The following is a 24,101-nucleotide window of genomic DNA, read 5'->3' on the forward strand; positions in this document are numbered from 1 at the left end:
CGTGCCCTCCCCATTACCCACCACCTGTTCCCCCAACCTCCCACCCCTGACCCTTCAAAACCCTCAGGTTGTTTTTCAGAGTCCATAGTCTCTTATGGTTCGCCTCCCCTCCCCAATGTCCATAGCCCGCTCCCCCTCTCCCAATCCCACCTCCCCCCAGCAACCCCCAGTTTGTTTTGTGAGATTAAGAGTCATTTATGGTTTGTCTCCCTCCCAATCCCATCTTGTTTCATTTATTCTTCTCCTATCCCCCTACCCCCCCATGTTGCTTCTCCATGTCCTCATATCAGGGAGATCATATGATAGTTGTCTTTCTCCGATTGACTTATTTCACTAAGCATGATACGCTCTAGTTCCATCCACGTCGTCGCAAATGGCAAGATTTCATTTCTTTTGATGGCTGCATAGTATTCCATTGTGTATATATACCACATCTTCTTTATCCATTCATCTGTTGATGGACATCTAGGTTCTTTCCATAGTCTGGCTATTGTAGACATTGCTGCTATAAACATTCGGGTACACGTGCCCCTTCGGATCACTATGTTTGTATCTTTAGGGTAAATACCCAGTAGTGCAATTGCTGGGTCATAGGGTAGTTCTATTTTCAACATTTTGAGGAACCTCCATGCTGTTTTCCAGAGTGGTTGCACCAGCTTGCATTCCCACCAACAGTGGAGGAGGGTTCCCCTTTCTCCACATCCTCTCCAGCATCTGTCATTTCCTGACTTGTTAATTTTAGCCATTCTGACTGGTGTGAGGTGATATCTCATTGTGGTTTTGATTTGTATTTCCCTGATGCCGAGTGACGTGGAGCACTTTTTCATGTGTCTGTTGGCCATCTGGATGTCTTCTTTGCAGAAATGTCTGTTCATGTCCTCTGCCCATTTCTTGATTGGATTGTTTGTTCTTTGGGTGTTGAGTTTGCTAAGTTCCTTATAGATTTTGGATACTAGCCCTTTATCTGATATGTCGTTTGCAAATATCTTCTCCCATTCTGTCAGCTGTCTTTTGGTTTTGTTAACTGTTTCCTTTGCTGTGCAAAAGCTTTTGACAACAAAAAGAAATTAAAGGCATCCAAATTGGTAAAGAAGAAGTCAAACTATCACTCTTCGCAGATGATATGATACTATATGTGGAAAACCCAAAAGACTCCACTCCAAAACTGCTAGAACTTGTACAGGAATTCAGTAAAGTGTCAGGATATAAAATCAATGCACAGAAATCAGTTGCATTTCTGTACACCAACAACAAGACTGAAGAAAGAGAAATTAAGGAGTCAATCCCATTCACAATTGCACCCAAAACTATAAGATACCTAGGAATAAACCTAACCAAAGAGACTAAGAATCTATACACAGAAAATTATAAAGTACTCATGAAAGAAATTGAGGAAGACACAAAAAAATGGAAAAATGTTCCATGCTCCTGGATTGGAAGAATAAATATTGTGAAAATGTCTATGCTACCTAAAGCAATCTACACATTTAATGCAATCCCTATCAAAATACCATCCATTTTTTTCAAAGAAATGGAACAAATAATCCTAAAATTTATATGGAACCAGAAAAGACCTCGAATAGCCAAAGGAATATTGAAGAACAAAGCCAAAGTTGGTGGCATCACAATTCCGGACTTCAAGCTCTATTACAAAGCTGTCATCATCAAGACAGCATGGTACTGGCACAAAAACAGACACATAGATCAGTGGAACAGAATAGAGAGCCCAGAAATCGACCCTCAACTCTATGGCCAACTCATCTTCGACAAAGCAGGAAAGAATGTCCAATGGAAAAAAGACAGCCTCTTCAATAAATGGTGCTGGGAAAATTGGACAGCCACATGCAGAAAAATGAAATTGGACCACTTCCTTACACCACACACGAAAATAGACTCCAAATGGATGAAGGACCTCAATGTGAGAAAGGAATCCATCAAAATCCTTGAGGAGAATGCAGGCAGCAACCTCTTCGACCTCAGCCGCAGCAACATCTTCCTAGGAACAACGGCAAAGGCAAGGGAAGCAAGGGCAAAAATGAACTATTGGGATTTCATCAAGACAATTTTAAAGAGTACTTTCAGATGATTCCATTCTGCACCCAGGTTGAAAACCAATGATCTAAAGCAACTCATTTATTTAAAGCAGACATAATGAGGTGGTGACTAATATAATCTTGCTCATTTTGCAGCTTTCCAGAGGCAGGTGTCCCAGCTGAAACATTTTCTGTGCCCCGAACTGGTACTGCTCTTTCATCTGCAGATTTCCCCTTGCCCTCACCTCATGACTAGGCATGTTAAGGAAAAAACACAAAATGTGGAAATAGGGTTGTCTCTGCATTATTTTTCATAAATTGCCAATATAAAACTGGAGTGGGAGAAGATGTAGGAAAGTGGGAATTGAACCACAGGCTGAAGTAAAAATGTGCATCAATTTTGACATTTCATTACAAAATAAAATCTTGCCTCCTTCCTTTAGTCTGATCCATTAAGGTTTGAATATATCAGTAAATTATGATTATCATTTATAAACATTAATAGAGTAAATGTATTTTAACACTGAGATCTCAATAAAGAAATACCGATAAAATAGTGCTTATTGATAAAGGTTTACACCACAAAGTTTTGGTTTATTAACAGTTTAGTTAATTTATTTAATTTTTGTAAATAATTATTTTCAACAGCAGGAACTTCAAATACAGAATTTGACATCATTGTGGGTCCTGACGTTTATTCTCCTGCCATTGAGAAAATAGGGGAAAGCAGCTTTTCTGAAAGAAATTTCAAGGAGAAAATGATAGATACAGAGAGTAATCAAAAGTCTGGTGATTCCTGCGTATCACTTGAGAGCAAGCCTTCTTTGCCAAGCATAGATTTAAAAAAACCTTCCATTAAGGAGCAGTTATCTCAGGACATCAAAGAATCCTTGGAATTTAGCAATCTGCATGAGAGGCCAAACTCTGAAGATTCTAAAGCTACCGAGTCACCACTGGTAAATCTCTATTATGTTTATTACATTAAAGATTTTATATGAAATTTCATAAGAAAATTTTATATTGACATCATATATTCTTAAACATTACTACCTATTGAAGTTAAAATGTACTACCTTATATTATCATGAGACAGTTGAAGAATGACTCATATGGGAAAGAATGTTAATGACCTATAGGACAAATTCTAATATGGTAAATGCTATTATAACAAATGGTTTTATGTGACAACACTTTAAGGCCCACCTCATGCACCATAGTAAGAGAGCTGTTACTTTTCGAAATGAAATTTATTATTAGGAATAATTTAGCATAATAAATCCTTTCTAGCTTTTTACCGTATAGTCACTGTTAAAATGAAATCAATGCAGATATGTAGATAGAACTAGTTTTTGTGGCTTAATGTAAGTACAAGGTTTTAAAGGCGGTTCCTTCAGAAAAATGGCTAATAAATAAATAGGGGTATAGTTTTCATTTCATCTTAGAGGAAAAAGAAAGTAGCTCGTCATTGCATTAATGCCAAGTTTTGAAACTATATTTGAATCTCTGTTCTATATACTAAAAATCTTAGGTAATCATGATTACCTAATACAATTTTTGGAAATTAGGCAAGTCAAATGTTTTAACAACCCTTCAAAGTCATATGAAATGAATCTCCATGATGCCTAAAGTAAAGGTGGGACCAAAACCATAGAAGAATGGCTGTTGAGTTGCTGCCCCTTCTGCTTGGGGGATTGGATTTTGGGGCCCACCTTGTGATGGGTCTTCTTCCTTTTTGAACTGCAAAATTGGAACTGAGACCTTTGCAAAAACTTTTGATCCGTAGAAGTCTTCTCAGTCACTGGAGGAATACCTTGGGAGACATACTCACAGATGCAACAAGATGAAGAAAAACTGATTTCTGCAGAGGAACTGGGACAGATCAATAAAATACCTTACCTGAAAAATGGAAATCTTGGGCTTTCATTTAACATAGGTTTACAGTTTAAATATATATTTCTTGCTCAGGAGCTCCAAGCCAACAAATTCACATTAATTTTAATCCATTTCTATTGATACCTTAATGTGTCTGCCAGAAGAAATCCAATCCCTTCTAGAAGACATTCTCACAATTAGCTGAAAACAAAGCCTCATTGCAGAGGAATTTTTCTTTCTCCTCCCCCAGTGAAGAAAGCAATCAGACTGAACTTCTGCAAACAGAACTCTGATTTTCCAGTTTCCACATGGCCTCAAAGAGGGCTAAGTGACAACCTACACATGCATTATCCTGTGTTACGGGAGAGGAATCCTAGAGCATAAGGACCCCAGTTCTTTTATAACTGGGTGCAAGCCTGCCTGAACTGTGCCCTAGGGGGAGGCATTCTTTGCTGTAACCTAATAAAAGGCATTTGGCCAAAGCTCACAGATACGTAATTTGTGGTAATTTGTGTAATGGAAAGCAATCGAGCAGTTAAAATGAATGACATAGGACTATTTTTATTTATATGGATCCATCTCAAAAAATATGGCATTAAAATTTAAATGTAAAAGGACACATAGAGATAAGTCAGTATTTTTGGAAACATTTAAGACAATTATAGCTTTTTATGGATACATTCAGATGTAGTAATAGTCAAAAACATGCATTGTAATTAAGTATGTTTGCTTCAATGCAATAATACAATTAGCTCTAAAGACTAAATTTTTGGCATGGATATCTGAAGCAAATTTTTTTTTTTTAAGATTTTAAAATCTTTATATGTATTTGAGAGGGTTGAAGAGAGGCAGAGAATCTGAACACTCCATGCTGAGCATGGAGCCTGATATAGGGCTTGATCCCACTAATGCGAGATCATGACCTGAGCAAAACCAAGAATCAGACATTCAACTGACTGAGCCACCTAGGCACCTGTGAAATGAATGTTTTAAATTACTGATATTAAATTGTGTGGTCAAGTCATGTTATATATAATACATATCTACATACTTACAGTATTTCATAATTAGAATTGAAATGTTACAGAGCTACTAACCATATTTTGATTACTTATGCTACTATTGTAAAAAAAAAAAGTGGTAAATGATTATGTCGAAGAAAACAGTGCTTTATATATAGTGATAGAATCTACTTTGTTTTCATCTGTGATGACTAGACATGAATTGTTTTTATTCTCTTCCTGCTGTAGTAGAAGCTATCCCTTGAGCAGAGACTACTTAAAAATCTGTGTTGCTGCAATAGAAAATTTAAGATTGAGCAGTAGGGGCAATTTTTAGCAGTAGTATTACTTGACTTGCACTGGAGTGCACAATCGTTCATTTTGGACTTCAGTTTTCAGAAACTGAGTCCTTCGTGAAGGTGGAAACTATGGAATTCAGTACCAAGTATAGAGCAGCAGCAGTGGAGTAGGGCCGGGTGCCAGGAAGAACATGGACTAGTTAGGGGCTCTTGGTTCTGGTTTTGACATCATCAGTAGTTAACTTTGTGAGTCTGGGAAACAAACCAAGCCACTTTCTTTGTTCTTATCTCTCAAGTGATGCTTTACAAAAATGTTCCAGATTTGCAGTTGTCTAATACAAATAAGAGCTGCACTAGAGCTGAAGGGTTGCTCTAAATTGAAAATCAGTGTCTGGGACAACCAGGGAAGATGCCATGAGTAGAGCCAACTTAGATTTGTCTTTGAAAGAGGTGCTTTGGTCACTGGCTTTGTTTTGTAATGTTTTATCATTTATATGATTTATAAATTTGAATCGAGTTATCATAATTTTTTGTGTTGTTTACTACCTGGAAACAGACTACATTTGGGCATTAATTAGATCCATTAGGGAACTGTTAAATACTGAAAGCACTCTGATTATGTTTTAAGCCCATCTAGAGCTCTCACGTCTGAATCTCTAATCTGTTACTTACTAGACTCATGTATGTTTTAATCCCATTAATATTCTTCCCTAGGATGAAAGCATATCAGAAAATGAATTCATAGGGTGGGAAAATAAACCTATGCTTCACATCAGTCAAACCTAGATCTGCTAGTTTCTAATTCTATGACCTTCTCAAATTACTTAGCTCGCTCCTGTCTCAGTTTACTACATAGATGTTTGTTTCATAATGAGTATTTTGTTAAGTTGGATTTTGTCCATGACAAATTTTATTCCCTTTGGTATTCTACTTTCATCTTTGAAATTAGTTTATATATAGACAAAGATACTAATTCAAAAGCACAGCATATGAGGAAGAATCTGTTTTCCAGAGTAACTCAGGCATGAAGACACTAATGGAAGAAAATAAAAGGAGGGAGAAAGGAGACCTTTTCTTTTGTGATCTTCTGTCCTTCTTGGATTGATGACAACTTTCAGATAATTATGATAATTATGGTTTATATATTTTTCAGAACTTACTATATATAAATGTTGTGTTGTTGTCTATGTCTTCACTACAAGAACCTAAATCTGATGAGGGGAGAATTTGTGCCAAGAACATAGTAGGTGCTCAATGAATGAATGTGCTGCTTTGTGTTGATGAGATAAAATAAACTTAATTTTGTTGAATATTTTGTTTCCTAGTTGTTACAAGAAATAGCCCTCAGAAGTAAGCCTATACCTAAACAATATCAAGGACTTGAAAGATTCTTTATTTTTGATAAAAATGAAAGACTCAACTTACTTCCTTCTCATAGCTTAGAATGCAGCTATTCCAGTAGTAGGATTACAATTGCAGGTAAATTCAGACATGAAATCAGATGGCCTGTGGACCAACCTAATAATTTCCTGACATTTTTTTTTTTTAAACAGCTCGTCCTCATTTTAGGAAATACTGGGCAATTCTGTTCAATGAATAAAGTCATTTTCTTCTCCAGCTGAAATTATTAACCCTCTGTGAGTTGCCACATATTTATATTTGAGGCTTCTCTCAGAATGTGAGAGAACATAAGTATAATGAGACTGAGGAGAGATTATTTTTAGAATTTAGAAAGGTAGCCTTTACTAAATTGTGAAATAGAAATTCTTTGAATCAGTTAATTAGCTGCTAAGTATTGTATGATGATTCTTAAATACCATCTTGAAAGCAAATATCAAAATCTCAGGATCTCTAGGAATTTTTGAAACATAGCTGGAATTTCCTTCTGCAAGTTCTGGTATCATCTATATTCTTAGGTTTCCCATGTGTTCAAATATGTTTATTCATGTACTATTATACTTTATGTTATATTGTTATATACTTAAAGTATTTGTTTTTATTATTATTAAGTATATTGTTATATACTTAAGTATTTATTTTTATTCATAAGTGTGTGTGATATCTTTGCAATTTAGAGTTTATTTTTTATTATGCTATGCAAATCTAATGTTTTTGTTATATATTTATGAGATTTCTTTTATAATATATCCCTCACTGTTATCAATGTTCATTTAACCAAAGATTATCTAGTAACATGAAAAATAAAATAAAGCAATAATATGGATTTCTCTGCTTTTTAAGATTTAAATTAGCTTACAATTTTTCCATTTCAGGAGACAGAGAGTGGATCCCAGACCGTAGCATAAGTACATATGCTGATAATGCAGTCGCCTTGGGTGTTCTGCAGAGTGCCCAGAACCCGTCAACGAGTAGAACACGACAAAAAATGGGTAAGATCAGCTGGAAGGCCACAGTGCCATACTGATGACTCACTGTGTTTTTTAGTTTCTCTGAGCAGTTTACTAGGTACCCAAAAGTTAGTTTTTGCAGTTTCATAATGTGAACTTGTTCATTTTACTGGCTGCCTTACATTTTTCTTCCAAAACCGAAAAAGGAAGACTTGTCATATTCTTCTCAACAACATGAGTTAAGTCTTAGTTATTTTTGCTACAATGTATTCGTAAATAATATTTTTAAAATGTAGCTCAGGGTATGGTGTGTATTTTAAATAATCCTTATAAAATACATACTCAGTTTTATTACACTCTCAGGACACAGTGTCTTTGTTCCAGATTTTGCATATCATACACTTGGTTCACATTATGATCAGACATAGCCATTTGTGAAAGGAATGGGGTTACGATTGCTTTCTGTAGCCATGGTTGAGACACCTCCGTTCTACATCTCGTGCTGAATATGTTAACCCTGGAATCTTGATTTAAGTTCATTGACTCCATTCACTAACCAAAATAGTTTTAAGATTGTCTATAGGATAACTCTTTTGAATGCTGAATCTCACTGTAATATTTTCCTAGAGAATGTATGCAGAGAATTTTGACATCATTAAAATCAGTAGTTTTATTAGGTCATCATTATTATTATCCAATTACCTGTTGCAGTAAATTTGCTTTATGCTGAATTTCATGTGAAGTTGCTATAGATGACTGATGAATTAAGGCAATTCAACAGACATGTGTTGAGTATGTTGGCCTGATGCTGGGCCCTAAGGAAAAAGGGATGCATAAGTCATGTTCCCTGATCTCCAGGAGCTCACAGGTTTAGGAAGAATGCTTAACAAAGGGGTTGTTTGCCTTCATCTGAGGACCATCTTCAAGCCAGAGATTTAATTACATATGATTTGTCCAAATATGCAAAATTTATATGTCTCTCTTTCCCTAAATCCTATGATTCAAACTCTTTGGCTAGCTTAGATCCCTTTCATATGCATTTATATTGAGAATCTGTCAGATTTAAAATGTTTTTTTTTTCATGGAAAAACCATCCATTTATTATAAATGTGTTTTGGCTCTATAATTAGGTACCTGTTCTCACATCAAAGTCTCAAGCAGCTTCAAAACTTCTGGTAGCTTCATTTGGAGGCAGCCAAAGGAACTGTTTTAAGTTACCACATATTGCTGAAAACAAATTCATATGCATGCTATGAGAAATTTGTTATCAGGACAAATCTTTATAGATAAGTAGCCAAATACCTTTAAGTCTCGATTTGGAGTGATCATTTGAAATCAGTAATTTACTATAAGAAACATTTGTGGAAGCACTTACTGTAAGCCAGGCACTGCAGACACAGGTGAGACAAAATCAGCCGTCATCCCTGAGCTGTCTAAGGCAGAAGTTCTCGAATGTTAGTGTGAGCATAACTACCTGGGAAACCTGTTGTAGTGTGGATTTCACCACCTCACTCTTAATATTCTGATTTATTAAAGTTGAGATAGGATCTAGAAATTTGTACTTATTTTATCAATAATTCCATGTTATGCTGCTATAGACAGTCCAAAAATCATACTTAGGGAAAACTGCTATATAGATACATAAACACATAAATTACCCAATATAAAATGCACATTTTGTAAGAGGACTTTGAGTAACGTACTTTTGGAGACTGACAGGTAATTGATAATCATAGTACATTTGATCAGTTATAGTAAAGGTAGGTACATATGCAGTCTTTTTAGGAATGGAGGTGGTAAAATGATTGCTTTGCTGTTAACAGGTGTAGATCACCAAGGTGTTAGAGACCAGGTGACATTTCAGCTGAGTCTTAAGGAATTAATAAGATGTGCTGGTTAGGGGCAGAGGGAAAGGACTTTCTGAACAGAAGCAGTATTGTGAAATAAAAATTAAATTTTTCTGGCTAAGCCACAAGTTATCAAAATTTTATGTGCTGAACTGATGCTAGTGTATAAAGGAATTCTTCTGTAAGATTTTTAAGTCTGTGAATGTAGAAACACAATAGCTATGAAATACAGCAGCAAGCCCATTGATCTCCCCAACCCCTGCCAAAACCTCCTGCTCACCCACCCCATTTTGCTGTCTCTGTCTACAAAACCATATAAACATTGGTAAGATGGTCAGGAGCCTTCTTGTCTCTCTCTTACCCTCTACAGCCAAATCATCCCTAGACTCTGTTGATTTCAGCTCTAATACTGATCCCAGATCTGACCACTTCTACCTTTATTCCAAGATGAGCCCAAGCCAGTTGTCCATTATCTCTCATTTATCTCTCAATTTCACTTTTTGCCTTTCTTGAAAACAAGTTTCAGTAAGTAATTTCTATCAAATTGTACTGTTTATAGTCAGTTGAGTGAATTGTTTATAGTCATAAAATTGTTTATAGTTTATAGGGAGCTAATCACATTTTCTGTAAACTTAAAAGCATAAATTGTATCTTGTCATTCTCCTGCTTAAAAGCATTTTATAGCTTCTTATAGAAGACAGGAAAAAAAAAAAACACGACATCTCTTACCAGACATCACACAGCAGTACTGACTTGGCCTTGCCCAACTCTGCTGACAGTGTCCTCTCCCAAGTGCAGCTACACTGGCTGGCTTCTTTTTGTTTTCATATAGGCCACTCTCTGTCTTGCTCCTTAGCTTGAGAATTTGCTCTTCCATCTAACCTGGAATTGTCTGTAGCCTCTTTCTCACTCTTCACACCGTTTTTCAAATGATCCTTTCTTTTCCATTTTTCTATCTCAGCCCAGATGCTGCTTCCTTAGAGAAGCCTTCTGAAACCACCTTAACTAATGCCAGCCTCTTGAGACCCCCCCATCACATTTACCTTCTTTTGTCCTTCTCCTAGAAACTAGTAATAGTTTCTAATAATAGATGTAATTATTTTACTTGTTTACTTGTTTGTTTACTAGTAATAGGTGACATTATTTTACTTATTTATTTTCTGCTCATCCTAAGCTTGGTTGGAAAGAAAGCAAGGACCTAGCCTGTCCTTTTCTTTGTTGCGTCCTCAGTGATGGAACACAGCCTGGCATATTGTCAGCACTTGGCAAATGTATCTGAAGGAGGGAAATAGGAGAGCAAGACTGTGTGTTAGTTTGGAGTACAACTTGAGGGTACAGGCGATGTCTCATTCACTTTTGAGTACCCTGACCCTGACACAGTGCCTGGCAATTTCAGGTTTTGACAAATGATTTTTATAATTTAATTGAATTGGGTAGTGATTCATAGGCTTTCAGAGTTGGAGAGGATTTGAGATATTCTGTCCCAACTCCTAAGTTACTCCTAACTTTAGGTGGAAGTATGAATTTGCATGCCTCAGGTCACAAGATGATTTCTAAGTCAGTGAGAATGGACAAGTGCTTCCCACTTTAGCCTTCTTTCTACTAACCCATACTGCTAAATAAAACGTCCATCTATGTATCAAGAACTCTTAGAAAATACATTTTTATGTTTTAATGTATGAATGCTTAGTAATTTACACAGAACAAGAAGAATGTCAAAAGGCAATGATGTTTTACAACCTTTATTCAGAAATAAAATAGTGGCTTCTTTGATCAGATGTTAGTTGTTATTGAGACACTGCACAAAAAGCATGTTGCTCTATTGATATTGCATCCAGTTCTAATGTTTTTATTTAGACTGGCAATAACAGTTATTGTACTAAATACGATTCACTGAGTGATTTAGACTTTCATATTCTTGTCAGCATTCTTATGCCCATTAATATAGTACAAAGCGCCCTTATCTTTTATCTTACCAATAGCAAGCATAGTCTCATTAGTAGTCATGGGGCATATTTTCTTTAGCTAATTCCAAGGACAGTTTTTTTTAGTTATTTTCAGAGTATAACTGTGGTCAGTGGTAATCTATAATTTTGTAAGATTACATTGCCAGCAATGGCACAAGTTACTCCAAAAAGAACTTCTTATGTTCCTAATCTACAGGCTGAACCTTTGAAAAAAAAAATTATGGACTGCTCCCTTCAATCATGGCACTTTTCATTAGTGTCAGCCTTAATGGTGTTTCAAATTTGAACCCCAGTGGTAACATCAATAAGCTTCTACATTAATAAGCCTGTACAGAGAACAATATACTCATCTAAGTAAACAAAATAAATAAATAAAATCAAGGACCAGATTGAAACTTCTGCTGTCTCTTTCTATGTTTTGGGGACTTTAAATTATCCTTTAAACATATTTTCCACAAAAAGATGGTCTGTTTGCTGTATTCTAAGCATAAGTCTGTCCCATCCTCAGTGTACTTGTTTTCTCAACTGGGATCAATTAACTTCTAATACTGTGGCAACCAGATATTGTCACAAGAGTTTGGCAAGTGTTTGTGCTCTTCTGAATCTTCTGAAGGACATCCATATTACGCTAAATTTTTCTCGACTCATATTTGCCTGTGTTGGCAGAAGTCCGGTTCTTCCTCATAACATGTTCCGCTTGTTTGATTTTAATCAGAGTTCTGCATTCCTCTGAATTTTACTTGAATGGGACAGAGCACAATACAGATAGAAGGGTATCATTTTCTCCATAGATGCAGAACTTTCAGTTCATATAGTTGAATTATTGTTATACTCACATTTCCACATTAGCTGTTCTTGCTCTGGCTTTGTTAAGTAGGAATGGCAAGGTTGCTTTTTTGTGTGTCATGTATTCTTATGTATTTGTTTATTTTATATATGATGTACTCCTGTGTGTTACAGGTAAAAGGGGAAATTATTTCCAAATTCTAGCCTTTAAAGTAATCCATAAGGATATTTACATTTGTATGTCCTCAAACATAGATACATTTTTGTCAATAATTTTTCTTCATAACTGTCTCTGTGCACATGGACAAAAAGGTCAGAATCTTATTTTAATTTATTCATAATTTCATTCCAACAAAGAATGTTTTCAAAATTGATTTCTGAAATGTTCATTAAAATTGGTGCCCTTTGGGACTTACCTTAGTTTTAATTGCTTAAATAATTACATAATACATTAGGTTGCTTCTTGGAGTACTAGCTACATTCAAAGTAGATTTTTAAGTTTAAAAAAAAGACAAACTTAGTAGTTTTTAAATGTTTAATGCATGACAACTACCTGTAGTTGTTCTTCTGAATCTTACATTTTCCTTCGAATTGAGTGGGCATAATGTTATAATGGCGTATGTACATTCAAATAATGATTTTCATGATATTGACAGTAGTGCTTCTTTAAATAATCCAACATTTTACACAAAGCCAATTCTCATTAAGGAGATACAAGGTTATCTTATAAAGTATTTATATTTAATATAAAAATATTAATCTAAATCATAACAGTGATTTAGTACATATAAACATATACCTACACTCTCAATTTCTAAATTTGTACTTTGAATATTCCTTTGACCTTCATTAAAGAATCTTGTGAGCAGTACCAAAAGATAGATATACGTATCTAACAATAGATAGATGGATATATGTAGATAGAGAGAGAGAAAGAGTTATTTTATGTTAGTGTAGTATTTGAAGCGATCTTTTTTCCTGCTATGAAAGAAACACAAATGTTGAAGAAACCAACTAAACAAAGTCAAAACGAAGTTGTGACTGCCATCGTGGAACAAAGTAATAACCTGAGTTAGATCTGTATTTCTGGAACTTTTCCACTAAAGTGCCCTCTACAGCAGCAGAAAGTGAACTCATATTTAGGAAAATTAGAAATAGAATCTCAATTTCTTTAAAGCCTGTGTTTTTCTAGAAGATTTCGCATACCAGTATTTTGTCTCCATATCTGTCTTAATAGAAGAATGTTACACACCATCAAATAAAACTCACGGGGGAAGTGGTCCTATGTCTATTCTATGGGTTTTTGTCTCTTACAAGGCACAGTGTGGTATCATCCTAGAATTTAAGAAATATGACATAGTTCGGGATGTTTAGGGAACAGATTATAAGATTGGATATTGGAAAAAAAGAAGATTAGATACTGAATTGTTCTGGAATTAACTTGATTTACAGATTTCTTGCCTTAGTTAAAATTAGCTTGTCTTTTTCTGAATATAGAAAAGAAAGGGAAAAATAACTCCGAAGTGTTCTTTATGACATAGGGAAAGTAATTTCAGATTAAAACATTGTGGTAAACCAGAATGCATGACACTTTAAAGCACACTTTCTCTTAAAGTCTGTTGTATGACCTTAACTGTTCTAGATTTAGGGGGCTGGTATTTTATACCTTCAAACATTTATTCAGAATTTTTTAAAAAGTTGATATAAAATTTTTTTATTTTTCATTTTAGGCCAGATATCCCAGAGACCTTCAACAGCAAATTTATCCCTTTCCAACTCTGTTAAAAAAAGCTTCAGCTGCCTTGTCTCCTCCCAACCTCGGTCAAGAAGTGCAGCTGCTCGACCATTATCTAGAGCCACTTCTGAAATTTCAGAAATTGAATATATTGATACTACTCACCACACCGAGCCATTCTTAGATTGCACTGCTGATCAGCAAACCTTAGACAGTTTGGAAAAAGAATTCAATGTCCTGAGAAATCTTGCAGGTAATGCTATTTTTTTTTATTATTAAATTTTTAAATTTTTTTATAAATATATAATGTATTTTTATACCCAGGGGTACAGGACTGTGAATCGCCAGGTTTACACACTTCACAGCACTCACCATAGCACATACCCTCCCCAATGTCCATAACCCCACCCCCCTCTCTTGGCTCCCCTCCCCCCAGCAACCCTCAGTTTGTTTTGTGAGATTAAGAGTCACTTATGGTTTGTCTCCCTCCCCATCCCATCGTGTTTCATTTATTACTCTCCTACCCCCCAAGGCCCCCCCAAGTTACATCTCCACTTCCTCATATCAGGGAAAGCATATGATAGTTGTCTTTCTCTGATTGACTTATTTCACTAAGCATGATACCTTCTAATTCCTTCCACGTCATCGCAAATGGCAAGATTTCATTTGTTTTGATGGCTGCATAGTATTCCATTGTGTATATATACTACCTCTACTTTATCCATTCATCTCTTGATGGACATCTAGGTTCTTTCCATAGTTTGGCTATTGTGGACATTGCTGCTATAAACATTCGGGTGCATGTGCCTCTTTGGATCACTACATTTGTATCTTTAGGGTAAATACCCAGTAGTGCAATTGCTGGGTCATAGGGTAGCTCTATTTTCAACTTTTTGAGGAACCTCCATGTTGTTTTCCAGAGTGGTTGCACCAACTTGCATTCCCACCAACAGTGTAGGAGGATTCCCCTTTCTCCGCATCCTCGCCAGCATCTGTCATTTCCTGACTTGTTAATTTTAGCCATTCTGACTGGTGTGAGGTGGTATCTCATTATGGTTTTGATTTGTATTTCTCTGATGCCGAGTGATGTGGAGCACTTTTTCATGTGTCTGTTGGCCATCTGGATGTCTTCTTTGCAGAAATGTCTGTTCGTGTCCTCTGCTCATTTCTTGATTGGATTATTTATTCTTTGGGTGTTGAGTTTGCTAAGTTCTTTATAGATTTTGGACACTAGCCCTTTTTCTGATATGTCATTTGCAAATATCTTCTCCCATTCTGTCAGTTGTCTTTTGGTTTTGTTAACTGTTTCCTTTGCTGTGCAAAAGCTTTTGATCTTGATGAAGTCCCAATAGTTCATTCTTGCTCTTGCTTTCCTTGCCTTTGCCGATGTTCCTAGGAAGATGTTGCTGTGGCTGAGGTCAAAGAGGTTGCTGCCTGTGTTCTCCTCAAGGATTTTGATGGATTCCTTTCTCACATTGAGGTCCTTCATCCATTTTGAGTCTATTTTCGTGTGTGGTCTAAGGAAATGGTCCAATTTCATTTTTCTGCATGTGGCTGTCCAATTTTCCCAACACAATTTTTTGAAGAGACTGTCTTTTTTCCATTGGACATTCTTTCCTGTATTGTCGAAGATTAGTTGGCCATAGAGTTGAGGGTCTATTTCTGGGCTCTCTATAATGTTCCACTGATCTATGTGTCTGTTTTGTGCCAGTACCATACTGTCTTGATGATGACAGATTTGTAATAGAGCTTGAAGTCTGGAATTGTGATGCCACCAACTTTGCCTTTCTTTTTCAATATTCCTTTGGCTATTCGAGGTCTTTTCTGGTTCCATATAAATTTTAGGATTATTTGTTCCATTTCTTTGAAAGAAAATGGATGGTATTTTGATAGGGATTACATTAAATGTGTAGATTGCTTTCGGTGGGATAGACATTTTCACAATATTTATTCTTCCAATCCAGGAGCATGGAACATTTTTCCATTTCCTTGTGTCTTCTTCAATTTCTTTCATGAGTACTTTATGTTTTTCTGAGTATAGATTTTTAGCCACTTTGGTTAGGTTTATTCCTAGGTATCTTATGGTTTGGGGTGCAACTGTAAATGGGATTGACTCCTTAATTTCTCTTTCTTCTGTCTTGTTGTTGGTGTACAGAAATGCAACTGATTTCTGTGCATTGATTTTATATCCTGACACTTTACTGAATTCCTGTACAAGTTCTAGAAGTTTTGGAGTGGAGCCTTTTGGATTTTCCACATATAGTGTCATATAATCTGCAAAAAGTGATAGTTTGACTTCTTCTTTGCTGATTTGGATGGCTTTAATTTCTTTTTTTTGTCTGATTGCTGAAGGTAGGACTTCTAGTACTATGCTGAATAGCGGTGGTGATAATGGACACCCCTGCCGTGTTCCTGACCTTAGCAGAAAAGCTTTCAGTTTTTCTCCATTGAGAATGATATTTGTGGTGGGTTTTTCATAGATGGCTTTGATGATATTGAGGTGTGTGCCCTCTATCCCTACGCTTTGAGGAGTTTTGATCAGGAAGGGATGTTGTACTTTATCAAATGCTTTTTCAGCATCTATTGAGAGTATCATATGGTTCTTGTTCTTTCTTTTATTAATGTATTGTATCAAATTGATTGATTTGTGGATGTTGAACCAATCTTGCAGCCCTGGAATAAATCCCACTGGTCTTGGTGAATAATCTTTTTAATGTACTGTTGGATCCTATTGGCTAGAATATTGGTGAGAGTTTTTGCATCCGTGTTCATCAAGGATATTGGTCTGTAATTCTCTTTTTTGATGGGATCCTTGTCTGGTTATGGGATCAAGGTGATGCTTGCCTCATAAAATGAGTTTGGAAGTTTTCCTTCCATTTCTATTTTTTGGAACAGTTTCAGGAGAATAGGTATTAATTCTTCTTTAAATGTTTGGTAGAATTCCCCTGGGAAGTCGTCTGGCCCTGGGCTTTTGTTTGTTTGGAGATTTTTGATGACTGTTTCAATCTCCTTACTGGTTGTAGGTCTGTTCAGGTTTTCTATTTCTTCCTGGTTTAGTTGTGGTAGTTTATATGTCTCCAGAAATGCACCCATTTCTTCCAGATTATCAAATTTGTTGGCATAGAGTTGTTCATAATATGTTCTTATAATTGTTTGGATTTCTTTAGTGTTGGTTGTAATCTCTCCTCTTTCATTCATGATTTTATTTATTTGGGTCCTTTCTCTTTTCTTTTTTATAAGTCTGCCCAGGGTTGTATCAATCTTATTAATTCTTTCAAAGAACCAGTTCCTAGTTTCGTTGATTTGTTCTATTGTTTTTTTGGTTTCTATTTCATTGATATCTGCTCTGATCTTTGTGATTTCTCTTCTCCTCCTGGGTTTAGGCTTTCTTTGTTGATCTTTCTCTAGCTCCTTTAGGTGTAGGGTTAGGTTGTGCTCTTGAGACCTTTCTTGTTTCTTGAGAAAGGCTTGTACTGCTATATATTTTCCTCTCAGGATTGCCTTTGCTGTGTTTCCATGAATTTTTTCAATTCTTCCTTAATTTCTTGGTTGACCCATTCATTCTTTAGAAAGATGCTGTTTAGTCTCCATGTATTTGGGTTCTTTCCAAATTTCCTCTTGTGATTGAGTTCTAGCTTCAGAGCATTGTGGTCTGAAAATATGCAGGGAATGATCCCAAGCTTTTGATACTGGCTGAGACCTGATTTACGACCCAGGATGTGATCTATTCTGGGGAATGTTCCATGTGCACTAGAGAAGAATGTATTCTGTTGCTTTGGGATGAAATGTTCTGAATATATCTATGATGTCCATCTGGTCCAGTGTATCATTTAAGGCCTTTGTTGCCTTGTTGATCTTTTGCTTGGATGATCTGTCCATTTCAGTGTGGGGAGTGTTAAAGTCCCCTACTATTATTGTATTATTGTCGATGTATTTCTTTGATTTTGTTATTAATTGGTTTATATAGTTGACTGCTCCCATGTTAGGGGCATAGATATTTAAAATTGTTATATCTTCTTGTTGGACAGACCCTTTGAGTGTGATATAGTGTCCTTCCTCATCTCTTATTATAGTCTTTGGCTTAAAATCTAACTGATCTGATATAAGGATTGCCACCCCAGCCTTCTTCTGATGCCCATTAGCATGGTAAATTGTTTTCCACCCCCCTCACTTAAAATCTGGAGGTGTCTTCAGGTCACCTCAAAAGAACCTCACCTCAAACTCAAAAATGAGTTTCTTGTAGGCAGCATATTGATGGGTTTTGTTTTTTTATCCAGTCTGATACCCTGTGTCTTTTGATTGGGGCATTAGGCCATTAACATTCAGGGTAACTATTGAGAGATTTGAGTTTAGTGTCATTGTATTGCCTGTAAAGTGACTGTTACTGTATATTGTCTCTGTACCTTTCTGATCTACTACTTTTAGGCTCTCTCTTTGCTTAGAGGACCCCTTTCAATATTTCCTGTAGAGTTGGTTTGGTGTTTGCAAATTCTTTCAGTTTTTGTTTGTCCTGGAAGCTTTTTATCTCTCCTATTTTCAATGATAGCCTGGCTGGATATAGTATTCTTGGCTGCATGTTTTTCTCGTTTAGTGTTCTGAATATATCATGCCAGTTCTTTCTGCCCTGCCAGGTCTCTGTGGATAAGTCTGCTGCCAATCTAATATTTTTACCATTGTATCTTATAGACTTCTTTTCCCGGGCTACTTGCAGGATTTTCTCTTTGTCTCTAAGACTTGTAAATTTTACTATTAGTTGACAGGGTGTTGACCTATTCTTATTGATTTTGAGGGGTGTTCTCTGCATGTCCTGGATTTTGATGCTTGTTCCCTTTGCCATATTAGGGAAATTCTCTACAATAATTCTCCCCAATATACCTTTTGCTCCCCTCTCTCTTTCTTCTTCTTCTTGAATCCCAATTATTCTAATATTGTTTTGTCTTATGGTGTCACTTATCTCTCGAATTCTCCCCTCGTGGTCCAGTAGCTGTTTGTCCCTCTTTGGCTTGGCTTCTTTATTCTCTGTCATTTTGTCTTCTATATCACTAATTCTTTCTTCTGCCTCATTTATCCTAGCAGTAGGGGCCTCCATTTTTAATTGCACCTCATTAATAGCTTTTTTGATTTCAACTTGGTTAGATTTTAGTTCTTTAATTTCTCCAGAAAGGGCTTTTATCTCTCCAGAGAGGGTTTCTCTAATATCTTCCATGCCTTTTTTGAGCCCAGCTAGAACCTTGAGAATTGTTATTCTGAACTCTAGTCTGACATATTACCAATGTCCGTATTGATTAGGTTCCTAGCCTTTGGTATTGCCTCTTGTTCTTTTATTTTGTGGTGAGTTTTTCTGCCTTGTCATTTTGTCCAGGTAGGAATATATGAAGGAGCAAATAAGAGACTAAAAGGGTGGCAAAGACCCCAGGAAAATTCACTTTAGCAAGTCAGAAGAGACCCTAAATCATGGGGGGGAGAAAGGGGAAAACAAGAAGTTCAGAAAAAAGAATTAGAAAAAAAAAGAAAACAAATTTTATAAAATATAAAAAAGAAAAAATATATATATATTAGACTGGTGACTAGAACAGGGTCACCCACTTAATTTTGGGAGTATTTTGGTCTCTTAGAAGAAACTACCTCCCAAAATTTTAAAGAATGAAAAACATATATAAGGGTAAACACAGTGAAGGAATGGAATATGCCTATAAGGATGAAAAAAAAATTTTTTTTAATTTCTAAAAAAGGAGTTGATAAAGTAAGTTGGTTGGGAGAATAAAGAAAAAGAAAGTAGAGAGATTTTGCTCAGGCTGGAGACTAGAACAAGCCCAGAGCTAGATTTAGGGCATATTTTGATCTATTAGAAGGCATACCCCAAATTTTTTAAAAGAAAAAACCCTATGTATATACAAAAAATAGTTAGATACAATAAAGGATAAAATATGACTATAATATTGTAGGCTCAAAAAAGATTATTATTTTTTTTAATGAAATGTATTGCTACGCTCTAGTTCCATCCACGTCGTCGCAAATGGCAAGATTTCATTTCTTTTGATGGCTGCATAGTATCATGCTTAGTGAAATAAGTCAATCGGAGAAAGACAACTATCATATGATCTCCCTGATATGAGGACATGGAGAAGCAACATGGGGAGTTAGGGGGATAGGAGAAGAATAAATGAGACAAGATGGGATTGGGAGGGAGACAAACCATCAATGACTCTTAATCTCAGAAAACAAACTGGGGGTTGCTGGGGGGAGGTGGGATTGGGAGAGGGGGAGTGCTATCATGAGTGCTGTGAAGTGTGTAAACCTAGCAATTCACAGACCTGTACCCCTGGGGATAAAAATACATTATATGTTTATTAAAAAAAAAAAATTTGGAAGGGGAGGCGAACCATAAGAGACTATGGACTCTGAAAAACAACCTGAGGGTTTTGAAGGGTCAGGGGTGGGAGGTTGGGGGAACAGGTGGTGGGTAATGGGGAGGGCACGTTTTGCATGGAGCATTGGGTGTTGTGCAAAAACAATGAATACTGTTACGCTGAAAAAATAAATAAAATGGAAAAAAATGTATTGCTAAGATAAACTAGTTAAAAAATGTTAAAAGGGGAAAGGGTAAAAGTTTAAAATATTTAGAAGAAGAAAAAAAAATTAAAGAAAAAATTAAATTAACTGCAAGACTAAGGAATCATGGGGAGAAAGCCATGAATTCCATGTTTTGCTTTCACCTTCTCTGGGATTCTGCTGTTCCTCTTGGTACGTGAACTTGGTCTTGGCTGAATTTCTTGTTGATCTTTTGGGGGAGGGTCCTGTTGTAGTGATTCTCAAGTGTCTTTGCCCCACGCGGAATTGCACCATCATTACCAGGGGCAGGGCTAAGTAGTCGGCTCGGGTTCGCTTTCAGGAGATTTTGTTCCCTGAATGCTTTCCGTAGAGTTCCTGAGGACGGGAATGAAAATGGCGGCCTCCCAATCTCCGGCCCAGAGGAGCTGAGAGCTCAGGGCTCCGGTCCTCAGTGCATCCTCAGAGAAAAGCGCTCAATCACTCCTGTGTCTCTGGCCTCTGGCTGTGCTCCGAGGTCACCCAGCCTGCGACCGGTTCAAAGTAACCCCAAGCTGAGAGCTCACTCCTTGGCTCTGTCTCTGTAGCCAGCTTCCCCACTCTAATACCTGCGAGTTCTGCAACACTCAGACACCCCGATCCTTCTGTGACTCCGCAGGACCTGGGGCCATGCTGACCCTGCGTGGGCTTCACCCCAGTTTAGCCTCTGGAGCGATGTCCCTCAATTGAGCAGACTTTTAAAAGTCTTGATTTTGTGCTCTGTTGCTCCGCCACTTGCCGAGAGCCGGCCCCTCTCCATGTGGTCTATCTTCCCGTCGCTTTGAATTCACTTCTCTGCAGGTCCTACCTTTCAGAAAGTGGTCGATTTTCTGTTTCTAGAATTGTTGCTGTTCTCTTCGGTCTCCTGTTGGATTTGTAGATGTTCGCAATGGATTGATAAGCTATCTAGCTGATCTCCTGCTACATGATGTAGTCTCAGCCTGCTACTTCTCCGCCATCTTGACTCCTCCCCTAGTAATGCTATTTTTTTCCCCTATATACAATGTTAACTCTGTCTTCTGCTTGATTCTTCCTATCACACTCCAAGGAAACAAGGCTTTCGTTCTCCCTTATTCAACCACCAACCTTTGTATTTGTTTCCTTGGGTGTCCCATGACATCAACCTGAGAATGTTATAAAACACATGGATGTCCACACCAGAGATGTCCCCTTCGCCTATGTAATACACAGTCAAAATATAGCATAAGGAACTTCGTGTGGACAACAAAGTAATTTTTTTCTCCTTTCTACAAACCCCACTGAGTGGTTAATCTCTGTAGCTTCCCGAAAGCCACTGCCCAACACCATTGTTGGAGATTTGAGCTGTTAGATCTTTTAAAGCAGTATTTTTAAAATTTCAGTGTGTATGCCCTGCGGATCTTGTTACAATGCAGATTCTGAGGTTGGGCGGGGATTCTGCACATCTGACAAGTACCCAATTGATGTCAATGCTAGTTGGTGGACCAGTTTAACAGGAAATTATATTTGTGCATTCTCCTTCCTAAACCTCAGTGTCTGCAGTCTAGCAAATCATAACCATATCCTTGAAAGAAATACAAAAAAATACTAAAAAGGAAGCCAAATTCCCCACAAAATCTTATTCTTCCAAAAACAACCATATTATTTGATGAGCAGCATTTTAAACATCTGTTTAAATCATGAGTATACATATAAAAATACATAGAAGGATGAATAGATTGAAGGAAAGACAGTAAAAATTTTATAAAAATATATTTATGCTCTACAGATTTTTAAATAATTTTGTATTTACCCTGTTTCACAAAAGAAAAATTGAAATGAAACTGAAGAAAATCGTACATTTCAGAGAAGTATTTTTTCATTACAAATATATGAAATTGAAATATATGAAACTGCCATTTTGTACACAAGAAACAGTGGGATATTGGCAATTTTATATAGTCTATCCCATAACTTTTCATAAATATCCTTTTAAAAATTAAAAAGGAAAAAGGAAACATTAATCTATGAAGGCCATTTATAACTATATATGACTTAGTTTTAGACAATAACGATTAAATCCCTATAATAAGAGGACTCAATCGTTCCTTTTTTTTTTTTTTAAAGATTTATCCATTTATTTGAGAGAGAGAGAGAGAGGGAGAGAGCACAGAAGGGGAGGGAAGAGGGAGAGAGAAACTTGAGCAGACTCCCGCTAAGCTGATAAACACAAGGTGGGGCTTGATCTCATGTCCCTGAGATAGGGACCTGAGCAGAAACCAAATGTAGGAGTCTCAACTGCCTGCACCACCCGGGTGTCCCTGTTCTTTTTTTTTAAATCACATGTGGTTATAACTGTATTTTATATAAAAGTTATGTATACAAATATATATATATATTTTATATATTTATAATAGAATATATTGCTATTTTAATTTTATTATTTTCCATTTTTTAAGGTTTCCTTTTTCTTTTTCTTAGTGAAAATTCATATTAGATTAAATGATCAGTAGTAGCATTTTTATTATGACTTTCCAATTCTGAGCCTTTTATTTTGATTCATCTCTAGAAAATCTGATTGTGGAATTCTTCAGAATGCCTGTTTCGACTTTATGGTCGATTGGCAAGTTAGCTAGATTAATTTAAGGAATCACAATTTTTTTTCCTCTGCACTTAGTAGACATTTTCCCACTGTCTTCTGTCCCTGATTATTGATGCTAGTTAGTTTAGCGCAGTTTTTCCTTTTAACTTTTGTTTGGTTAAATTTAATTGTCGAGTAGTTTTCCTCCCAGGTAGGGCTCATGGTAGCTCTACCACTTGAGTTCTTTCATGTTTGAGAATGTGTGCTTCCTTTTTATTTCAATGGCATATCAGTGGAGGGTAAGTTCCTTGGGTCATTTTACTTGTAAACCTTGTACGTACTGATTCTTTGTTTTCTGGGTCTGAATTCTGCTGTGACCTAGTCTCCGGTTACCCTGATTTCTTTCTTCACTATTTCTCTTCCTGTGACAGGCTTCTTTCCAGACTAGAAGTTTGAAGAATTTTTTTCTTTATCTTTGAAATTCAATAACTGGACCAGGAATGTGTTTCAATATTAATAATTGAGCATTTCCTAAAGCACAGGGCTCTTTTTCTTTCTGTAGAATAAACTCCTTATTTTCAGAGAAATTTTCTGCTGTTGTACGTTTGAATTGGTTTTCTGTTCCATTTGGCTTTCTCCTGCTGACAAATCTATTTTGTCAGTGTTGGATCTTCTTTGTACAATGTATTTACTTATATTTTCTTCAACTATTTTAACCAGTTTTTATTTTCCTTTGCATTTATTACTTTATCTTAAGCTCATGTTCTATGTTGGAAGTTTAATTTTCAGCTGTAACTATAGAATATTCTTTATTAATTGATTTAACAAATAATGGGTTGATTTACTAAATTAGCTCTCTAAAGGTATTGCTTTGATTTTTTTGGTAAATTTTTACTTTGATAAATTTCAAATTTATAGAAAATTTGCAAAAGTGCAAGAAAATACAACACTTATATACTCCTGTATGCTCTTTATCCTGTAACAGTTCATTACCTAGTATCTGTCTTTTGCCCTGCTTAACTATGCGCATGTGCGCGCGCGGACACACACACACACACACACACACACACACACATACACACTGTC

The 24,101-nt window shown here is 36.3% G+C and overlaps 1 protein-coding gene across 2 annotated transcripts in view; it reads left to right on the forward strand.

Annotated features, from left to right (window-relative positions):
- The window catches only part of ZBBX (zinc finger B-box domain containing), a 121,873-nt gene that overhangs the window by 87,380 nt on the left and 10,392 nt on the right, over nt 1-24,101 (forward strand). The window contains exons 14-17 of one of the 2 annotated variants that reach the window (XM_046003405.1): nt 2,682-2,989; nt 6,531-6,684; nt 7,479-7,595; nt 13,884-14,141. In XM_046003405.1, coding sequence (XP_045859361.1) covers nt 2,682-2,989; nt 6,531-6,684; nt 7,479-7,595; nt 13,884-14,141 — 837 coding nt within the window. The remainder of the gene's footprint in view (nt 1-2,681; nt 2,990-6,530; nt 6,685-7,478; nt 7,596-13,883; nt 14,142-24,101) is intronic. The other variant, XM_046003406.1, reaches the window with a different exon arrangement.

The sequence above is a fragment of the Meles meles genome, chromosome 4, assembly GCF_922984935.1.
Source record: "Meles meles chromosome 4, mMelMel3.1 paternal haplotype, whole genome shotgun sequence".
NCBI classification, from domain to species: domain Eukaryota; kingdom Metazoa; phylum Chordata; class Mammalia; order Carnivora; family Mustelidae; genus Meles; species Meles meles.